This window comes from Panicum virgatum, chromosome 5N, assembly GCF_016808335.1.
Source record: "Panicum virgatum strain AP13 chromosome 5N, P.virgatum_v5, whole genome shotgun sequence".
In the NCBI taxonomy this organism is placed as follows: domain Eukaryota; kingdom Viridiplantae; phylum Streptophyta; class Magnoliopsida; order Poales; family Poaceae; genus Panicum; species Panicum virgatum.
This window is the reverse complement of record NC_053149.1, coordinates 27,978,469-27,998,127: the sequence shown is the minus strand read 5'-3', so window position 1 is coordinate 27,998,127 and position 19,659 is coordinate 27,978,469. Positions and strand designations below refer to the sequence as shown.

General features: G+C 46.8%; 2 protein-coding genes across 3 annotated transcripts; both read right to left on the bottom strand.

Moving 5' to 3' along the window:
* Window positions 1–4,473: 4,473 nt before the first annotated feature.
* Window positions 4,474–6,580, bottom strand: LOC120673352. Of its 2 annotated transcripts, none has more exons than XM_039954157.1 (2): window positions 6,126–6,580; window positions 4,474–5,124 (listed from the first exon to the last, which is right to left on the bottom strand). In XM_039954157.1, exon 2 carries the CDS (start codon window positions 5,109–5,111, stop codon window positions 4,683–4,685), a length of 429 nt encoding a protein of 142 aa, XP_039810091.1. In that variant the 5' UTR covers window positions 5,112–5,124; window positions 6,126–6,580; the 3' UTR covers window positions 4,474–4,682. The 2 variants fall into 2 exon arrangements, with proteins under 2 accessions (XP_039810091.1, XP_039810092.1); XM_039954158.1 differs by having other exon boundaries at window positions 6,148–6,568.
* A 1,681-nt stretch (window positions 6,581–8,261) lies between these two features.
* On the bottom strand, window positions 8,262–10,489 carry LOC120673353. Its single transcript, XM_039954159.1, has 4 exons — window positions 10,084–10,489; window positions 9,883–9,951; window positions 9,280–9,335; window positions 8,262–8,623 (listed from the first exon to the last, which is right to left on the bottom strand). Exons 1-4 carry the CDS (start codon window positions 10,182–10,184, stop codon window positions 8,493–8,495), a joined length of 357 nt encoding a protein of 118 aa, XP_039810093.1. The 5' UTR covers window positions 10,185–10,489; the 3' UTR covers window positions 8,262–8,492.
* Window positions 10,490–19,659: the final 9,170 nt, after the last annotated feature.

The following is a 19,659-nucleotide window of genomic DNA, read 5'->3' as shown; positions in this document are numbered from 1 at the left end:
CCCCCCTCAGTCCGCTCCCCCCTCAGTCGCTCCTGTCCGCCGCCAGCACGCCCCGTCCGCCGCCCGACCCCGGCCAGCCGCCCGCGGAGCTCGGCTAGCCGGTCAGATACACCGGTAAGCCGGACCAGTAGCATATCTACCGGTCCCTACCGGTTAGCCACTTGGGGAGGCCAGTTTACCGGCCCGGATAGGCGGTAAACCGCCCGCGAGAGGCGGTAAGCTGCCGCCAGGTAATTTTTTTTTTGCCCTATGATTTAGAGTATTAGATGATTTATTTTAGGATTTAAGTGTATGACTTAGGTGTATTTAGAATGTAGGTAAGATTTATTTGTATTAGATGATTTTTTGTACTATGTAGTAGGTTTTAGGTAGATTTGATTTAGGTGTATTAGATGATTTTTGACACTATGAATTAGGAGTTAGAATATTAGATGATATGTTTTTGTTGTCCATGTATGCAGATAGACAATGGCAGGGAGAGATGTTGTATGGGAACACGGTGAAAATATTTATCCCGGATGGCGATGCAACTATTGTCTTATGCAGAAAGGAGGAGGTGGTGCGACTAGATTGAAACAACATTTGGCTGGGCGCGGGGCAGAGGTGGTCCATTGCAGGAATGTGCCACCTGATGTGCAGGACTTCTTTCAGTGTGAGTTGGATAGGGCAAAGAAGGCAACTGCTGACCGGGCCCGAGAGAAGTTGAGACGGGAGAAGGCTGCAGCGGAGGGAAACTATCCCGGTGATGAAGAAGATGAGGAGGCTCAGGTGCAGCGTGCCATGGATCTATCGAGAGCGGAAGCAGAGTTCCGACGGTGGGTGGAACAGAGAGGAGGTTCATATGAGCGTGGAGGGGGTAGTGGTTCAACGAGGGGGAATGTTATGCAGAGGATGTTTCGAAGGACCACTTCGCAGAGGGAGAGTCCTGTGGTGGAGGACTATAACTTGACAGCTGGTGGGAGAAGAGGAATGACGCAACCAAGGATTGACACAGTTCAACCAATATACAAGTTCCTCCGCTTCGCTGATCAGGACAAGAAGCCGAACATTTGCAAAGTCGTGATGACCTACCAGACTATAAAACAGGAGCTGCGGTCTTTCTTTGGAACAAATGTTTCCACACTGAAGGAGTATATTCAGGTGGTGGACGACAGGTTAGGTGACGTGTTCATAGGCACGTATGTGGGTCCAGATAAGCACACACGAGTCATCTATTTTTAAACTCTATTGACCTGATGCTTATATGAAGTGATTTAAATTTTGCAGCTGCTGTCCTAAATCCGAGGTATGCATATACGATGGATCCAACTCAACAAATGTTTCGTGGACTCAAGGATACATTTCAGCGCATGACGGATATCCAGAGCGCCGTGTAGGCATTGCAGGAGTTTGACGTGTTTCGGTAGAAGGTTGGCGAGTATGGCAGTGAAATGGCAATGCGGATGGCGATGGACCCAAAGACATCCCCATGTAAGAGTTACTCCGTACGACATTGTTGTTTTATCTATTCAAATATATTGCTTACATATTCGGTTGCACATGCAGCGTCCTGGTGGATGATGTTCGGATCAAGCACTCCAAAGCTGCAGTACTCTTCTTCCTCCTACAGCGATTCCAGGCACTCTTTTCACTACCCCATTCCTGACATCAGCATGCAGCCACCGACGAGATGGGTGAACGAATGGGAAGACCCCCATTTTTACACTATGTTAGTTCAGGAATGGCAGACAACATCGGCGTGGACGGGCCAAACTTGGCAACACTATAAGGCTGACCTGCTTAGAATGCGAGGTATCGCTTTGATGTCCACCGCCGAATACCAAACCGCGTCACAAATGGGGGTCTTCCCATACCTACATTGAACTTTTATTTCATGTGTATAAGTGTATGACTCCGTATTTGTATGCACGCTTATTACTATTGTATTTTTATGCATAATTATAAATTGTTGCTTTGGTGTGGTCATTTATATTAATATTTGCATAGCTCATGCTGAAATTTCCTTTTATTTCACACCGGGGATCTATTTTGTAACCGTCGGAAAATTTCTTTAAATCAGCGGTATACCGGCCAAACCGGCTGGTATACCTGCCAAACCGGCCGGTATACCAGTCCGAACCGGTTGAACTGCGAAATTTGAATTCAAATTTGAATTCCACCGGTACCGACCGGTTTCCGACCAAACCGGACCGGTATACCGGTACCGGACCCCGGCGGTTTGGCCGGTCCGGTCGGTAATCAAAACCCTGGGTTAGCCCATCTAAATTTTGGCCGAGGATTTGCTTGAGCTCGACATGAGAAGCGTGAATTGCCTGCACCACTGATTGGAAAACATTCATTAGTTCTTTCCATCTGGAACATATAGAATTAAACAACCATAATAAACATTCAGTAGATTAAACATCAAGAACTGCTTAATTTGTAGAACAAACAGAGCATGATATTGTTTCTCGGTTCTATGTGCTTGACTTAAGACATTTCCCGTAACCACTGATAGTGTTTCTTCTTTGTGCCCGCCCTAATCATCTCATTCCCTATGAAACAAATGGCAAAATAGACAAAATCATTCCTTAACTCTTGGCAAAGGGTCAAATTCGTCCCTGTACTTTTGTTTGGGCCAATTTAGTCCTCAAACTATGGTTCTCCGCTTCAGTTACATCCTTCATCCAAACTGCCATTAGCAACACCGTGAGATCATCTAATGCGCAATGAGAAAAGACTCATTTGCCCTCAGTTCCAGCGCCCCTTCCCCCATCGTAAAAAAAAGAAAAAAGAAAACCCTAAGGCATGGATGGAGCTCTCCTCCATCTTATCCGCTCAGAGGAGACCGACGCCATCCGACATGTATTTTATTATCTGGTACTTTGAATATGAGAGATGAGTTTTATTATCTAGTACTTTGAACATGAGACATGTAGTGACTTTCAATTCGTAATGGCTTTTATTTGTTCATGAGATATTTGTTTTATTATCTGCTAATTTGGAATGGCTGCGCCCTGCGTATGGATGATGGGAAGAAAAATAAAAAAAGAGTAAAATGCACCAAAGGTCCAACAACTTGTAAGTGTGTGCCACTTAGGTCCACGAACTTCAAAAGTACATTTTTAGGTGCATCAACTTGTAATTTGTGTCACTTAAGTCCATAAACTATGAAAGTGTATTTTTAGGTCCATAAACTTGTAATTTGTGTCACTTAGGTCCATAAACTCCGAAAGTGCATTTTTAGGTTCATGAACTTCATCCATGAGCAATCGTGTGGCTATAGACCCTTAAAGGTCGCGCCGATATAGCTGTCTATGAATATCTTTCAATCCTTCATCGAGAACCACTTTGGGTTGACCCAAGTCTAACATCACCACAAGATTTTTCGCCACAACACCTTGCACCATTATATCCGGCCACCCACGCCACGGAGGATATAATATCCCTTACAATGGTACACATTGTGTTGAGTCCCTCTATAACCTCCTCTATGTTTCCAAAGCAATCAACCCCTATTCTCCACCCATATTACGGGGTTATATCTAGATCTAAGCTCCATAACTCACCAATGGCAAGCCGGATGCCCTCTTTGAATCCCAATACATGTCAATAACATCCAAAATAAAATCTTTCATCCTCCATTTCCCCTCCCTATGCACTTGATTTGAAATTGGGCTCAAATTTTACTATTCTGACAAAACCCCAGCAATGTGTGGGAACCGTGTAGATTCATGTTGGTGCGATATCAGTGTACGAAGGCTAGGTGGAGTGGTATGAACTTAGGTGACACAAATTACAAGTTTATGGACCTACAAATGAACTTTCAGAGTTCGTGGACTTAAGTGATACAAATTACAAGTTTATGGACCCAGAAATGCAATTTTGAAGTTGATGGATCTTAATGACACCCTCCTACAAGTTGATGGACCTCTGGTGCATTTTACTCATAAAAAAATATGCTAACATGTATCTGTACATTTCATCAAAAGAGATTAAAAACTGTCATATACCGGTGCTGTGATGTGCATGATCCTCCCGCAAACGGTGGTCAGTAGCCTCCCTGCGTGAGTGAACATGGACTGCAGCCTGCGGGGGTCTTTTTTTTTTTACAGTGGGGGAAGGGGCGCCGGAAGGGAGGGCAAATCGGTTTTTTCCCCATTGCATGTTTGATGATTTCATGGTGTTGCTGACGGCAGTTTAGATGAAGGGTGTAACTGAAGCGGAGAACCATAATTCGAGGACTAAATTGGTCCAAACAAAAGTACAGGGATGAACTTGACCCTTTGCCAAGAGTTCAAGGATGATTTTACTTATTTTGCCGAAACAAATTATCCCGTGATCATCCATCTAAAATTTTCACCAAATTCACTATAACTCAGATTGTGACAGTAGTATCAGAACCATAATATTTCCCTGTAGTCACCACCCAGATATTCCTATTCCGCATCATGAGCTCAACTTCAGCCAATCAGGCTTCATAAGCACTATGAATTACCCTTGCAACCAAATTTTCATCCTATTGTAATATCATGTTACACAAAACACAAGTCGCTGACCCTGCAAGCATTCATCTAAGGGGTTTCGATTCATAACAGGTTTATGCTGTTTCAAATACAATTTCCACATCCAGAAAGTATTAACAGGTACCGGTTACTGAATTGCACTGAACGACAACGATCACAGAAACCAAAATACTACACTCATGGCCTACGGTGAGACTGCAGCTGCGACGGCTCAACAAGGCCTTCCAATACAACGAGCTCATCAAGAAACGCAAGCTTTTCCTCCTCAAGTGCCTTGATTTCCTCATCTTCCATGCTCAGTTCTTGGTCCAGGGCAAAGTTCTCTTCCTCCAGCATCATGTATTTCCTCCGCAAAGCACGGTATTCATCAGTAGGACCGGAGTCCAGCAGGGAATCAGGAGTCCCTCTGTCAGATGGAGGTGTGGCAGGGCACTCACTCTTCAAGCTTCTTTTGGGTGGCTTATGGACCATGCCTGATGAATGCGGACCCTCTCTACGCAGCAGTTCAGGTTCACCCTTCAGCATGCCAGATGGAAGCAGCCGGTATACAACCTTCTTCTTGTGCAGCTTTGTGGCAGAGAAATCGTCGCTGTTAGGGTCTTGCATTCTCAGGCCAAGCCTGTTGAAACGAAATTAAAGCAGTGAACACAATTACTTGATATGTGCAGATAGGCCTGCAGTAACATGGCATGCTAAATTATAAAATATTGCCGCAGGCCCAACATGATCAATCAGCAAAATTGCTGCAGACCCAACATAACCAATCAGCAAAAACAACTGCACAATTACTTGATATGTGGCAGATAATCCTGCACCCTGTTTCTATCATCAGAAGTTATAAGATATTGTCAGATGCACAAACTAGGTGTTCCATAAACATGCCAAGGAGAAAAAGGCACCAAGTATCACATTATGGTTCTATGCATCAAGTATCGAAAACAATCACTAGTTCACTGTCACAAAGAGAGGTACACCTACAGTATCAAAGCCTAAAGGTCCACTTTGCATCATGTCTACAAAGCACATATGCAAAAGAAATGCTTACATAGGAGGAGACCATACATAAATTCTGCACAGGCTAAAAGTATTAAATTGTCATCTTAAATTATGGCAAGCTTCTATGTATCTTAAATTACATAACAAGATAAGTTCGTTGATCCGACTGAACCCTGTACTTAGCTAAAAAAAATGTAGAAGTATATATTCAGGAAAGTCAAATGGTTCAGAGTAACACACAAGGTTTCAGAAATAACACACTAAGTTTACAGATATAACACACAAGTTATGCATTTGTCGACAAAAAAATAATGATCAGACAGCAAGCAATGATCAGCAAAGAATTCAGCTGAAAAAAGAGAGATGACTTACTAGCCATCACAAATGAACTATATACCAGTGTTATAAGCTGGCACATCTGAGCATATAATACTATCTGAACAAGACAAAAAAAACCTAACTAGCACATCTGAACAATTTGCATCTCTCCTACTATGTGTACCATACATTGGAGAGCAAGTACCTGCTACTGCTACGCCTCTATTACTATCTCTCAAACATTATTGGACATGGAAAAACCGTTCACACACAGAAAAAAAGATTCAGGCAGCAGGGTTTCCTAACGTTGTGGAAACGAAGCTGAGACCGTGCGGTTGAGGGAGGTCGTCGATGGGGACGTCGGGGCACCGATCTTGCTGTTGCAGTGACGCTGACACCAGAACAGGAAGGAGGCGCAGACGGTGTCGAATCCCTGGTGGGGAGTGAAGCTGCGGAAGGGGACGGCCCCTATTCGCTGATGCTCGACAAAGAGGGAGGTCGCCGATGGGGAGGAGGGTGTCAATCTGCTCGCCGCTGCCCAGGCCCCTTGTCTCCTCGCGCACGCCTAGAGATCCAAATGCGCTGACGCACTAGAAGACTCGATCTACCGGCAGGGTGGAGCGGAGAGCTGAGCGGAGGAGGCCATGGATGGGGCGGCACTAGGAAACCCTAGCCCCCATCGCCATGTCTTCGGGAGCCGAGAGGAGCGGGGACGCCGGGGAGTCTTTTTTTTTTTTGATTAAGGACGCCGGGGAGTCGGAAGGGAAGTGGAGTCGCTTTCCGTTTTTTGCGGCAGCCAAACAGGCCGGTCTGGAAGCCGACTAGTGGATTGCGCGAGCGTGTGGATTGCGCGAGCGTTGCGCGCGCGCATAATTCATTTGTCGGTAATTATCATGCAATAGCATCTTCGTGTCTTCCACCCTCAGTTGGCATGCAATTCAAATCTGTCCAATTAATTAGACAAGTAAATTAAGATAGGATTTTTAGAATTGCACCTTGTGCAAAATTAAGGCTGCTAGACTTCACTAGCTCACAAGGGGCTTCATAGTAGATGTTTTGAAGTACAGGTAGAAATTAAAAGTAGTATATATATTTTATAAGATCTGATGAGCAAATGGAAAAAGGAAGGTCGGACTTAAAGTTTTAGACATTTCTAATTTTTTCTGAGTGTAACCTAATAAGATCATAACTGACCTCATTCCGTGGAAACATGCCAGATAGCAGATGTAGCCCAGATATACTTAGGGTAGTAGTGTGCGTACAATAGAACTCCCAAGCGCACAACAAAGCTTAAAATCATTATACACATGAATCCTTCTCAGGAAACAAAACACAAATGGGCAAATGACTTTGATACATAGGAGTCATTGCCTGATCCCTTGATAATAAAACAAGAGAGGTGCAGAATGTTTGATAGTTACATTTAAATTTAGAAATTATATCTCAAGTTGTGTCTAAGAGTCCACGCCATTGTATTGTAGGGGCTATATGCATGTCATTTAACTCTATGCACCGGGCAAACACTGTGGTTGATTATTTTCGCCTACAAAGATGAAAAGATTATTTCCAGTACTCATAAATCGACCGAAACAACACAATTCAATAAAGACAATATGACACTTTCTTTGCTTGTTTGGCACAAAGGACAAATGCTTGTTGCCATGGTAACAAAACATTTTGTTAGTTAAGCATGTACCATACCAACATTCTGAAAATGAAATTGAATCATAGAATACTAACACACGGAGTTCATGTGATTAACCAAGTACTCAACTTTAGATCACTATAATGAAGCATTTTTGCAAACAGAAAAAAATGGTGGCTTACCTAGAAAAACAAATAATACAATAACTTGGTACACAATATGCAGACAACCAACACGTAATGACTGTAATCTGCTAAACTAAAACTGTAAACACATTACAAGAATAGAACAGCTTGCAAAGACGATCGTTCATAGGCAAAGATTAAGGATTACTCTGCAGCGCTCCAAAAGAATTAACAATGCCGAGATGTGTGACTAACTCCAGCTGTGGTAGCTATAATTCTACACCACATAATACAATTCTATCATCCCCAACTTCAGTAATCAAAGATTTATATGGTAGGCAGTACTCGAGGCAATCAGAACAGTTTGAATGCAAAGTATATTGATCCAAGTATATTAACTTTTATCAGACAATCAAATCAAATTAGGTCAGCAATTAGCATAAAAATTCTATTGGCAAACCTGATCAGTATCTTTTAGGTGAATGAATATCAGGCAGTAAGAAGCAACAAAACAAAACCAGGTCTGCATCTAGCACCTGGTTAAGCCTCCCTGTACAAATACAAGGGATTAATCTGATATCTGTTAAGCCTCCCTGTACAAATACAAGGGACAAACTGCTGAGCAAGGCTAACTAAACATTTAAGCCAACATTTGAAGTTTATTTTTGTAGATTTCGTCACATGTATAGCAATCATGTATTATATAATCAAGTAGACCGGCACAAAATTTAGGAAAACTTTATCATGCCTTACCGGTGTTGGAATCAGGAACTAATAGTTTCACACATGCTTAATAGACGGACATAATATACAAAGACCAATTGGCTAATTAATTACATTCTGCAATGCGTTTGGCGAATGACTGATGCCCGGATGTTGCCTCCGTGGCTCCATCGATGGAGTTCAATCCACACCCCTTCCTGCACTGTCGTTATTTTTGTTGTACTGGCCGTCTTTACCTTTATTAATGGTAAAATGGAGCTTCATTTCTTCACCGGATCCGAAAGAAGCCAAGCTTCTACACATTTTCCTACCTTTCATATATAGTGACCAACGTGTGAACATGGAGAAAAAAAACTATCCTAGCTCCTTAATCAAAATGTGAACATGAAGAAAACAAATTGCCCTTCCTCATATACTATCAAGGTTCAATCTAAGTATGAACGCAAGGAAATTTTACATGAAGGACACTTGGGCAAGCAGTCCTGTTCCTTGTCAGGTGTGGACGTTTGGTAACAGTGACAAGAATATGAACATTAGATGGTCTGTACATCCGAAAGGGAATGGGTCCAATAGCTATTAAACTCGTATAGAAACAATGTGATGTAGCAACTCTGAATTATATTTCAGTTTATCCATCCGGAAAAATACATGTTGTGGTGTGGAAACAAATTAGTCGAAGTTGAAATAGAAAAGGCCACGGGGCAAAAAACTACATGTATCTCTGACCCATCTATCAAATCATGCACATATATGGGAAAGAATATCTATGTCGTATGACACAAAGCATTTCCTAAACTGAATAATAATCATGCGCATATATGGGAAAGAGTATCTGTGTCTTATAACCTTTGGTAGTTCATTTTATTTTTCAAGTATAAAATGAATAACAGCTGCATGCCTAGATCAACTACATCTGGCCCAAAAACTCATATGATTAACAAAGTTTGAAGAAAGTAGCTCATAGTACCTGTACATGTCTTGAACAGCATGGGAGTACTACCTCCCAAGGTGCTTTTGCAAGACCTGTTAAAAAAGGAAGGCCATGTTCAATAGCTTAATACAGGATGATTAATATAGGGTTGTACGTAGAATTACAAAGTCAGCTTGATTCCACATAACAAAGAGGAAAGATCAACAGAAGGAACAAGCAGATATGATACGGACCCTGAGTCTAATAGAGAGTGCTGCAATCCCTCTTCTCCACTCTGCAGCAACACCTTATCTAAGCATAGAATCGAATGATGTGAGCATTAGTAAGATTCAAATGCCAAATTTAGCATGGGAGCCATCCCCACATCCTCCACTTTTGTGTGTCAATCTAGGCATGGGAGCCATCCCCGCCTCCTTTCACTTTAGTAAGCGGAAGCTTTCTGTCTGTAGTTATTTTACGTTGAAGGCATGGGGTTACAAAATGAGGATTTTCATTTAGGTGTGGTAAGATAAAATATACCAACTAGATCCAAAAAAAATTCTAACTGACCTATGGAAGAGAAAAGAGATGAACCACATCTTCTATGATTAGACAAAATTAGAAGTGGAAAGGGCAAAAGAATAGGTGCTACAGATGTACCTGGAAGAGCTCGTGTGTAAAGAGGTTGAGTTTGCAGGGTCCGTTCGATGCAGAGGTTTGCGTTCTTCACTGCAGGAAGAAGGAGAAGAGCAGAGGGAGAGCAAGTAGCAGAGGAAATAGTACTGGCGAGTGGCGATGCGTATGAATGCTGGGAAAGAAAGAGGAATGAAAGAAGGAAGAAATAGAGAGGAGAAAAATAACCTCCCGCATGTCCCGTCGCCGCCGACGGGTTGACCTCGGTGGCCGACGCCGGCGTCCGTGCCTGGAGGGGATTGCGATGAGGAGCGGGCGGATCCGCTCATCGTCTCATCCGTCAGCAAGCTGAGGATGTCTGGGCACCTCGCCGTAGCCTGCTCCTTCAACGCCTTCTTCCGCAACGCAACCAAGAAGGAGGCCGCGGCCGCCGTGCGTGGCGGATGCCAGGTCGGAGAACTCGGCCTCGCTTGCGCGACGGCGCTGGTTGGCCGGGGCAGTTGCGACGGGCGCCGCAGTACGGCCGTGCCAGCCCAGCGCTTGTGGATCTGGAGACGGCGCCTCAGCAAAGCTCGTCGACCTCCCCCTTAGCGCTCCCTCTTTTCTCATCCCCGGTCATGCTACTTGCAGCTGCCTGTGCGGGTGATGTGGGATTAAGCTTACTTGACATGTGGGAATCCAATTTGCGTTGGGAGGGAGGAGGGCACCCGCCTCGCCGTGCGCCGTCTTGTCGTGGCCGGGCACCGGGGAGGGGGGGACGGCCTGGCTGCCATGGCCGGCGAGTGCGCGGTGGGGAGGGATGGAGCCGAGTTTGCGCAGGCCGGCAGCGCGCCACGGAGGGAGGGAGGATGGCCGTGCGCCGCCTTGCTCGGGAGGGAGAGGAGGACGGTCGCGCGCTCTGCCGGAGCCGAGCTGAGCCGACCAGCCGGCGCTGCACCCGCCGGGGCCGTTGTCCGGCTTCGTCGTTGCAGTTCGGCGCGGGGAGGAGCGAGGGAAAGGAGTGGTGGAGGAGCGAGGGAGGAGGAAGATGGCGGCGCAGGAAGCTGCGGGGAAGAAAGGACGGAGGAAGAGAGCGGCGGGATCGGGGATGGGGAGGCGACGGCCGGCGGCGGCGGCAATGCGGGGGCGGAGAGCGCGCGGGCGCAGGAGGAAGGAGACGTGGTGGGGAGGGCGCGGGGGAGGCGGAGACGGCGGCGCCGGGGAGGGGCGCGGGGGAGGCGGAGAAGGCGGCGCCGGGGAGGGGCGCGGAGAGGAGCGGGGACGGGACGCAGAGGAAAGGAGGCGTCGGGAAGAAGATGGATGCGGAGATATTTACTGGAACAGTAATGTGCGGGTGGAGCAAATGTGAACCGTAGATTTACCATCGAATGTTGTAAATTTTTTTTACTATTGTGGCCACCACGAGAGCTCGCCGAGCCCAGCTGCTCTAATATAATTTTTTTTACTATTGTGGCCACCACGAGAGCTCGCCGAGCCCAGCTGCTCTAATATATAGAAATTCCAATTCTGCCCATTTCTAACTATCCAAACACGGCCTGAACGTAATTCAACCACGAATGGTGAGGTATCATGCATGGATTTTAGGAGCTGAAGGAAGATCTAATATGGAGGGTGTGACCAAAATTAGTACAAGTGTGCAACCCATCAGATTAGTGTGCACAAACCAATTAGACCAGTCTGGACAATTTTGTCAAAATGCGAATTTGACTTCACTATTGTGTAGATCTCGCCGAGATATCAAAATGCATATATAGAACGTCCAATTTGGAGTTCGGATGAGAGGGTTATGACTTCAGGAAGACTGGATCCAAAACGGACTAGTCAGACTGGTGGAACCGGGCGATTAGACCAGTCTTCGCTGTGTAATCCGAGTTGGGAGTTGCATTTTGACACAAAATTTGTTGGGGTTTCGACTCCTAATGGGGCAAGACCTTCCCTCCATATAAATATAAAGAGCCACGGCTGATTGAAAGGATCCAACCTAATCAAATCTATCAAATACATTTATCGTTCATCATTTTACCTTTTTTTCTCTTTATCCTAGCTTTTCTAACCACGATATCTTGTTCTTCTTTCGTCTCTATGGCGTTTGAAGATGCTTTAGGTGGCATGCCGATCCTAGAACAACCCAAAATACGCTTGCTCCTACGAGATCCCTCCCAGGTGGGCGTTCGTTGGATCCTCGTCGGGCTACCCCGACGAGACCGATCTAACCGCTCCACCATACTAGTCTGATCGGTTAGTGCAGCGACGCTGCAAGGTGCATCGCTGCATGCTACAAGTTCAGTGCTAAAGTATTTTGCGCGGCACATTTTCGCGTCAACATTAGATTATGGCAACTCCGCTGGGGAACGAAAATCTAGCTATAATGGCCGATACATCAAACTCTAGCAATATGATGGCACTTGAAGAATTACCTGAAGAACTACTCAAGGGTGTCAATAAGACATTGTGTCCTCACTGTTATCGGTTAATAAAACAAGGACTGCTCAAGGGTGTCAATGAGACATTGCGTCCTCACTGTTATCAGGTAACAGAACAAGGCGTGATCATGATGAAGATGTTTATTATCAACGAGTTAAGGATGTACGATTTACCAAAGCACAGTAAGTCCATGACTAGTTTTATAAGTGGTTTGCTTAGTTTTGTGGATGAGCTGATTAATAAAAAGAATAGTGTAGATCCAATTCCTATTTTTTTAAAAGTCGGCTGTTGAGAAGCCGGCTATTAATCCTTGCAAAGATTTGCCAACTTGTGATGTTGCTGGTCAAGGTACAATTCTTTCGTTTGAAGGCGAAATTATTAACCCAAAACCCCTAGCGAGAACATAGAAACTGTATCTAATATTTCAATGCTCGGGGGGCAACAAAACAAAGGTAAAAGTACCGGTTGCATGACAACCGGTCTAACTGCCTCTTCCTAGGTTCGCAAAATATATCAAAGCCAAAGATGGTTAAAGTTTGGTGTTTGAGAAACCGTTAAATCTAAAAGCCATCGTAAGCATAAAAAAGAAAAGCTGAAGCCAAATAAGAAGCTTCCAAATAAGTCACAAAGATAAAAAGATGTCAAAAAGAAAAGATTTTATTACAACATGCCTTATATTTATCTCTCGTGGTCTTATAATTCATATATGTTGTTTCTTCATAGATCTTTTTGTTCAGATTATATTACATATAAAGAATCGGCAATTAATCAGTCATCACCAACAAATAACGACTGTTTTGATCATAAAAATTGGTCTATGCAAAAAAGAAACACAAGGCGATTAAACGAGTCTATCGTGTCAAGAAAGATGGGTGATTGATTAAAAATCCAGATTTGACGAAAGATAAAAAAAGCCGTCTGTTGAAGAAATATCGGCTAGTTCTATTGGTCAAATTACCCCGAATGATGAGCATGTTTCAAATGATGATATTGTTGAAGAACAAGGGATATGTTCGGCTGGGGGGGGGGGGCGCAAGACCAAAAGAAAAGTGCCGGATCTGCAAAGACTGGTCTGATCGGCCATGAAACCAGCCCGACCAGTCCATTTGAGAATTTTTGGGAACAGCCCCAAAACTATGACGAGGAAGAAACCAAGCTTTGAAAAGCTATTACACAAATATCAAAAGATAGCTGAGGAAAAACAGATTAATCGGCTAGAAGGGAAACAAAGAAGGAATTATTCATCATCACAAACAAAGAAAAATCAACATCATTGGCGATCATCTCATTGGTATTTACTGTTTATTCTGTCAATGCATGTGCCATGAAGTGCATATTTAAGTATATCCAATTTAATCCATGGTTGTGGTATAATCCTTTGTTACCATGTTATGAACATCCTACTTATGCTTCACAAAGGAGTCATGATTTGTAGGATCGACCACCATGGCTATATCAAGATTTCTAGTGGTAAATACGTTTAAATGATTCAGCAGCCAAAATATTTGCTTTATACATATTCAAACATTTATACTTGGTAAAATCTTATTTCGGCTATATTAGCAAGCATAACAAGTATAGAGAAGCAAAATATGGCTAATGAATTGTTCGTCATCATCCTCAGGCAATTTTGATCCAAAAGCTTTTTTTTTGGCATGCAAGCTTCACCAAAAAAATGGGAAAAAACGTTTATGCCCCTATTTCAAAGCGTAATTGTGATTTTACCCCTTCTTTTTAAACTTTGTGATTTTACCCCTACAATTTCAAAACAAAGCAGTCGTTTGCCCCTACTTTGCAATACCGTTAGTGTTTCTCGAATTAAATGGTAGAAAAAAAGAAAATGAAAAAACATCTAGAGGGAAAAGACACAAATGCCCTTATCTCCTTTCACCACCTGCCAGACCCCTCCCCGTCGCCCTCCTGCCCCGATTCCACCCCCTCCCCGTCGCCCTCCATGCCTGCGACCAAGATACACCTGACCTAGGGTTTGAGGCGGTGCCCTCCCAGATCCTCCATCGCTGTCCCTACACTTCCCCAGTGCCCCTCCCCCTGCGGTCTCCAGGCGTGCGCTGCAGGGAGGGGTCGCAGCCCTGCAGGAATGCTGCAAGGAAGGGCGTGGCCCTGCAGACACGCGCGGCAGGGAGGGGCGCGGCCCTGCAGGCGTGCAGCCGCACGGGCCCCTCCACCATGGATTCCAGCGTGCCGACTACCCCGGGCGTGCCACTCTGGCTCCAGTGAACATCACGCCCCTCGGTACGGTAGCCCTTTGGACTTCAACCACCTTAGAAGAACAGTCAAACACCATGGAAGAACAGAGGTATACTTTCATCAATTTCCAAGCAAATTTCAATGTTGCCACATAAATTAACTTGCTATGACTCTCTTCTTGTGGAGTGTAAGTGATAGAGGAAGAGGAAGAGGAAGAGGAAGAGGTTCAGGAGAGGCTAACAATGAGAGTGGAAAAGGAGCAACTTCTGGGAGGCTTGCAATTTTGTTGGGTTTCAATGTTTGAGATGTAGCTCACTACTAATTGATTAGGAAACCCACTACTTTTGTTAGACATGTCATTTAGACCTACGTGTTGGTGTTTGACATGTACTCTGGATCTCTATGTTGTCATCAAACATGATACTAAGATGGCATGTTATATGGATTTGGTTTGTTGTTAATGCAATATTTGTCAAATTAATTTGTTGTGTGATATTTAATTTTGTTTACACTATTGAAATGCTGTCAAAATTTTCTACATTCCTATATTCAAAATGTCAACTTGTTGATCTAATACAGGGGTAAAAACACAATTATCATAAAAAACATGGGTAAAAATGCATGGGCAAAGTTGTCCATTTGTCCAAAAGTTAACACCAATACTTGGTCTTAACGGACTAGGGGTAAACTCAGCCTTCGTTTTGAAATCATAGGGGTAAAATCACAAAGTTAAAAAAGTAAGGGCAAAATCACCATTACATTGCAAAATAAGGGTAGAAACACTTTTGCCCCCAAAAAAATTGGGGGGGGGGATATGTAGACGACCAAAATTGGCACGGGTGTGCAACCGGTCAGACTGGTGTGTACAAACCGTTCAAACCGGTCTAGGCGATTTTGTCAAAATTCAAAATTGACTTCACCATTGCATAGACCTCGTCAAGACGACCAAAATGCATATATAGAATGTCTAATTTTAAATTCGGATGAGAGATTTATGACTTCGGGAAGACTAGACCCAGAACGGATCGGTCAGATTGGTTGAACGGTCAGATCAGTTTTCACTATGTAATCCAAGTTAAGAGTTGTATTTTGACACAAAATTTGTTAGGGTTTCGACACCTAATGGGACAAGACGTCACCTCCTGGGGCCACGTGTCGGTGTCCTGACCCGGGGGTCCGGATCCCAACTAGTAAATGCTGCATGTTTCCTCGTCCCAAATGTTGATGCAAGAGGCAACACAGTAACACACGGGTTTATCCTGGTTCCGGCCACAGGGCCGTACTTCCAGCAAGAGGGTGTGCGAGGGCACTGTATTATCTTGCACCCGGAGTGCTTGTAGTTGGGGGTACAAGCGAGGCGAGAGAGGGAGGGAGGCTCCGAAGTCTCGGCTAGAAGATGAGTTGAGCGTGGCGAGTAGCGATGTCAGGGCTAGGAGCGAGTGTGTGCTCTGTGAGTGGTGTAATGCCTAGAGAGCCGACCGACCCCCTTAAGGGAAGCCCGCCTCCTCCTTTTATAGGCACAAGGAGGGACGGGTACATGTACCGGGGATCGCAGAAGTCGTCGTTTCTCCCCGAGCTGTGGGGATACAACAGTCAAGTACTGTGGGAAGTACACCGTGGGGTATGGCGTCGGGCGTGGCGGTCGTCCTGGGCATCGTCTTTGACCTCGCGGAGATTGCGCCGGTGTCCTGCCAACCCCAGCAGGCGGCGTGGTCATTGCTGTAGGGTGTACAGTTCTCCAGATGTGGCGTGGTGGCGTTCCATGGGCCCTGCAGGTCAGGGTCTTGCGTGCTCCAGCGGTAACGGGGCACGTGCCGAAACCCGGACCCCCTTGGACAAAGTGTTGGCGTGCGCACTAAGGAGGTCCGAGGGTTGTGTGGAGGTCCCGGACCCCTCGAGGGGGGAGGTCCGGACCTCCGGCTGCTAGTGTTGGTGGTCCCTCTCCGAGGGGCTCGTGGCGACACCGGACCCCTTCGCGAGCAGGGGCGGGTCCGGGGCCATACGTGTGATGAGGTGGAGTCCGGATGGCCGGAGTTGGCAGAATAGTAATGGAACTATGCCGAGCACGCTTTGTCCCGCGTCGCAAGTCCCACTGTGTTGCCACAGCGTCAGGGATGGCGGAGCAGGGACCGGAGTTGGCGGATGGGACTCCGGTCACAGCCACTGTGGGGAATGGCGGTCGGACGTCGTCTGTCCTGAGCGTTGTGGAGTGGTTGGCACTTAATGCCTCCGTACGACGGGTGGGTGAGCGGCAGGGCCGTTTGTCCCTTATGCCGAGGGGTGGCCTCGAGCGAGGCGGGGATGAGTTGCCCGCTCGAGGGTAGATTCGCTACCCTCGATCGAGGCGGAGATGAGTTGCCCGCTCGAGGGTAGATTCGCTACCCTCGAGCGAGGCGGAGATGCGGGGCGCAGTCGAGGGTCTCGATGGGAGCCCTCGAGCGAGGCGGAGATCGCTCCGTGGGTTCGAGGGGGGATGCGAATGGGCCACATGCTGGGCTTCTTTGAGTCCTTTCCTTTCTTCCAGATTGGAAGGAGGCCGTGGGCCTTCGAAGGAGGCCGTGGGCCTTCGGGGACCCAGTTGCCTAACGTGTGTTTGCATTTTTTAGGGTGATCTTAGTACCCCGATTAGGGTGTCCTTAATCGTGGTACCCGATAGTAGCCCCCGAGGCTTTGGTCGAGTCAAGGGATTCGGCCAAAGGGTATTTCGGCGATTTTCCCCCTTGACGTGATCGGTCGGTGCTGTGCACCCGCCAGGCGCACCTGGGTGCTAGCCCAGCGGATGTGACAATTCGTCGGTCGGGGTAGTGCACCTTTTTTGTTTTGTTCCGGGGACGAGATGCATCCGCGTGCTGAGTAGGCCAGGGCGACGATGGCGCCTGCTGCTCAGCAGCTGGTGCCTTCGTTGCGCTGTCCCGCACTCAGGGCCTCGGTCCCGCTTTCCCTAGTTGCCTTGCGACGCGTTGTTCGAGGGCGGTCGGCCTGGGCCGATGCTGTGCTGCTTACCATCCAGGGACTCAGCTTTATTTTGTTCGGTCGCATCTCTCCGCGATAACCGAGGGCATCTTTTGCTCGTGGAGTGCCGCGCCGTCACGGGCTGCCCAAACCTTTGCCCTTCGACAGGCTTGAAGCTTGGCGCCTGACGCAGCTATAAATAGGGGTTAAGGGACTCCCTTTCTTCTCCAACTTCTATGCTCTTACTTCTAGCATCGCCTAAGTCTCGTAATGTTTTTCTTTGCCTTTTGCGACCGGCCCCCAGATGGGGTGGCCTGGCGTTTTTAGACTTCGATGCTAGAAGAATGCTTGTGTGCGGCGGGAGAAAGCCGGAGAGTGCGTGCACACCATCCCTTAGCTTCGGTGGGATCAGCAGAAGATCATCGGGCCTGTGGGGTCCTGCTTCTGTGATGTCCCCTAGCCTGAAGGGGGATGGAGACGCCTGACCGTGGCGTTAGTGCCAGGTTTGGTGGCTGTTCTTCGCATCGTCCCCCCGGCAACAAGGTTGCTCTTAGGGAGACGGTGTGGAGGGTGCTGTCCGCCAGCTCGACCCCCCGCATAGTCTTCGGTGGAGGAGATGCTAGAAGAAAGCTTGCGAGGAGAGCATCCCGCTGGACCCGTGCGGTCAGGGGGCTGTTCCTCGCATCCCGAGCAGCCTGGCCAAGAACTCGGTGCTCTTCACCAGCGCTTGCTCCTCCCCAAGACAGGGAAAATTGCCACGCAGGTGGCAACGTGTTTGTACCTTTCGATGGCTTCGCGCCTGTAACCCTTTGTAATCTTTATTTGCATCGAGTAATAAAGTCCCTTTCTCTTTCACGGGGAGGATGACCGAGGGTATAGGGTTATACAGAGGGTTTTAGCCCTTGAATATGTGTGAAGTTTCCTCCGTGGGGCGCGTCAGCGCACCCGCGGGTGTAGCCCCCGAGGCCTTGGAGGAGAGTTTGTACTCGTCCAAGGGCTATAAATGTCGCCCCGCTGGGTTGCTTCACTGGAGTGGCCGTCCAGCGCCTTTTTCAGCCGGCATCGGCACTCTTTCAGCCGCCCTCGGCATTCTCAGTGCTGGTACAGTGACCCGGCGTTCAGCTTAACCATCAGGCAGGCGCGCGTTAATAGTAGGGGATTTGGTTAGACACGCAGAGCTTCACAATCGACGGTCGTCGACTTATTCGAGGGTGCGGCCTGAGCCGCGGTGTGCGAGGAGCCCCCGAGCCCAGGCACTTGTGAAGGCGTTCAGGGGAACCCTCGACTTTGATTACGACCCTCGTCGCCCTTCCGCAGGGAGGAGGGGTGAAGCGCACCATGCTACCCATGCCCGGGCCATGAGCTATGGCTGCTTCTGTGAGCTATTAGCGGGTAGTTCAAGGGACGTCCGTGCCCCGTTCGATAAGGGTCGGCTCGTGGTCCATGGACACGTCACATAAAGCGCTTGCGAAGGTTCGCTAGGTGGGGCTCGAACCCATTCGATTGGGTCCAAGGGCTCGATGCTCTCCCTCGATGGGATCCCCCTACTAGGCACCCTCGACTAGTGTAACACCCGGTTTATAAAAGAACATAAACCGAGCAATCATATACGTGCCAGGATCAAGTCACACGTATATACAACAGAATGAATAGTATATCACAGCACATATCACGAATAAGACATAATAAAACGAATACGAATGTTATTTATTACAATAATGACAAAATGTCTGATACAGCGGAAGCGAAGTACAAAATACGATAAAGCTCTCCGAAGCTGAAGCAGGGCGCCACAGGGACGTCGACTGGGAGGCGAACACCTAGAAGTCCTCGTAGTCCTGGTAGCGCTGGACGAACTCCCTCGTATCGGCAGGAACTGAGCAGCAGTAGCGTAGCCAAGAGGAAAAAGTAGAGAAGAGGCAAGAGTGAGTACACAACTTGTACTCAACAAGTATAACACAAACTATGAGGCTCTAGGCTGGCTGACTCAACTGCATTAGCTTTTAAGTGTTGGCAAAATTTTATTAAAGCTATTTACTACGAGTTGATGAATTACCATTAACCCAGTTGCATAGTAATTAATCAGAATTTAATTATGAAACTACTGAGAACCAAACCGAAACCAAACCACCAAGGTAACCCCGAGAAGCACCTCCCTCGTCGGAAGGAGACAACTTCACTAATCAAAAGGAGGATCTGGGCCGCTCATAACCGTGAGCA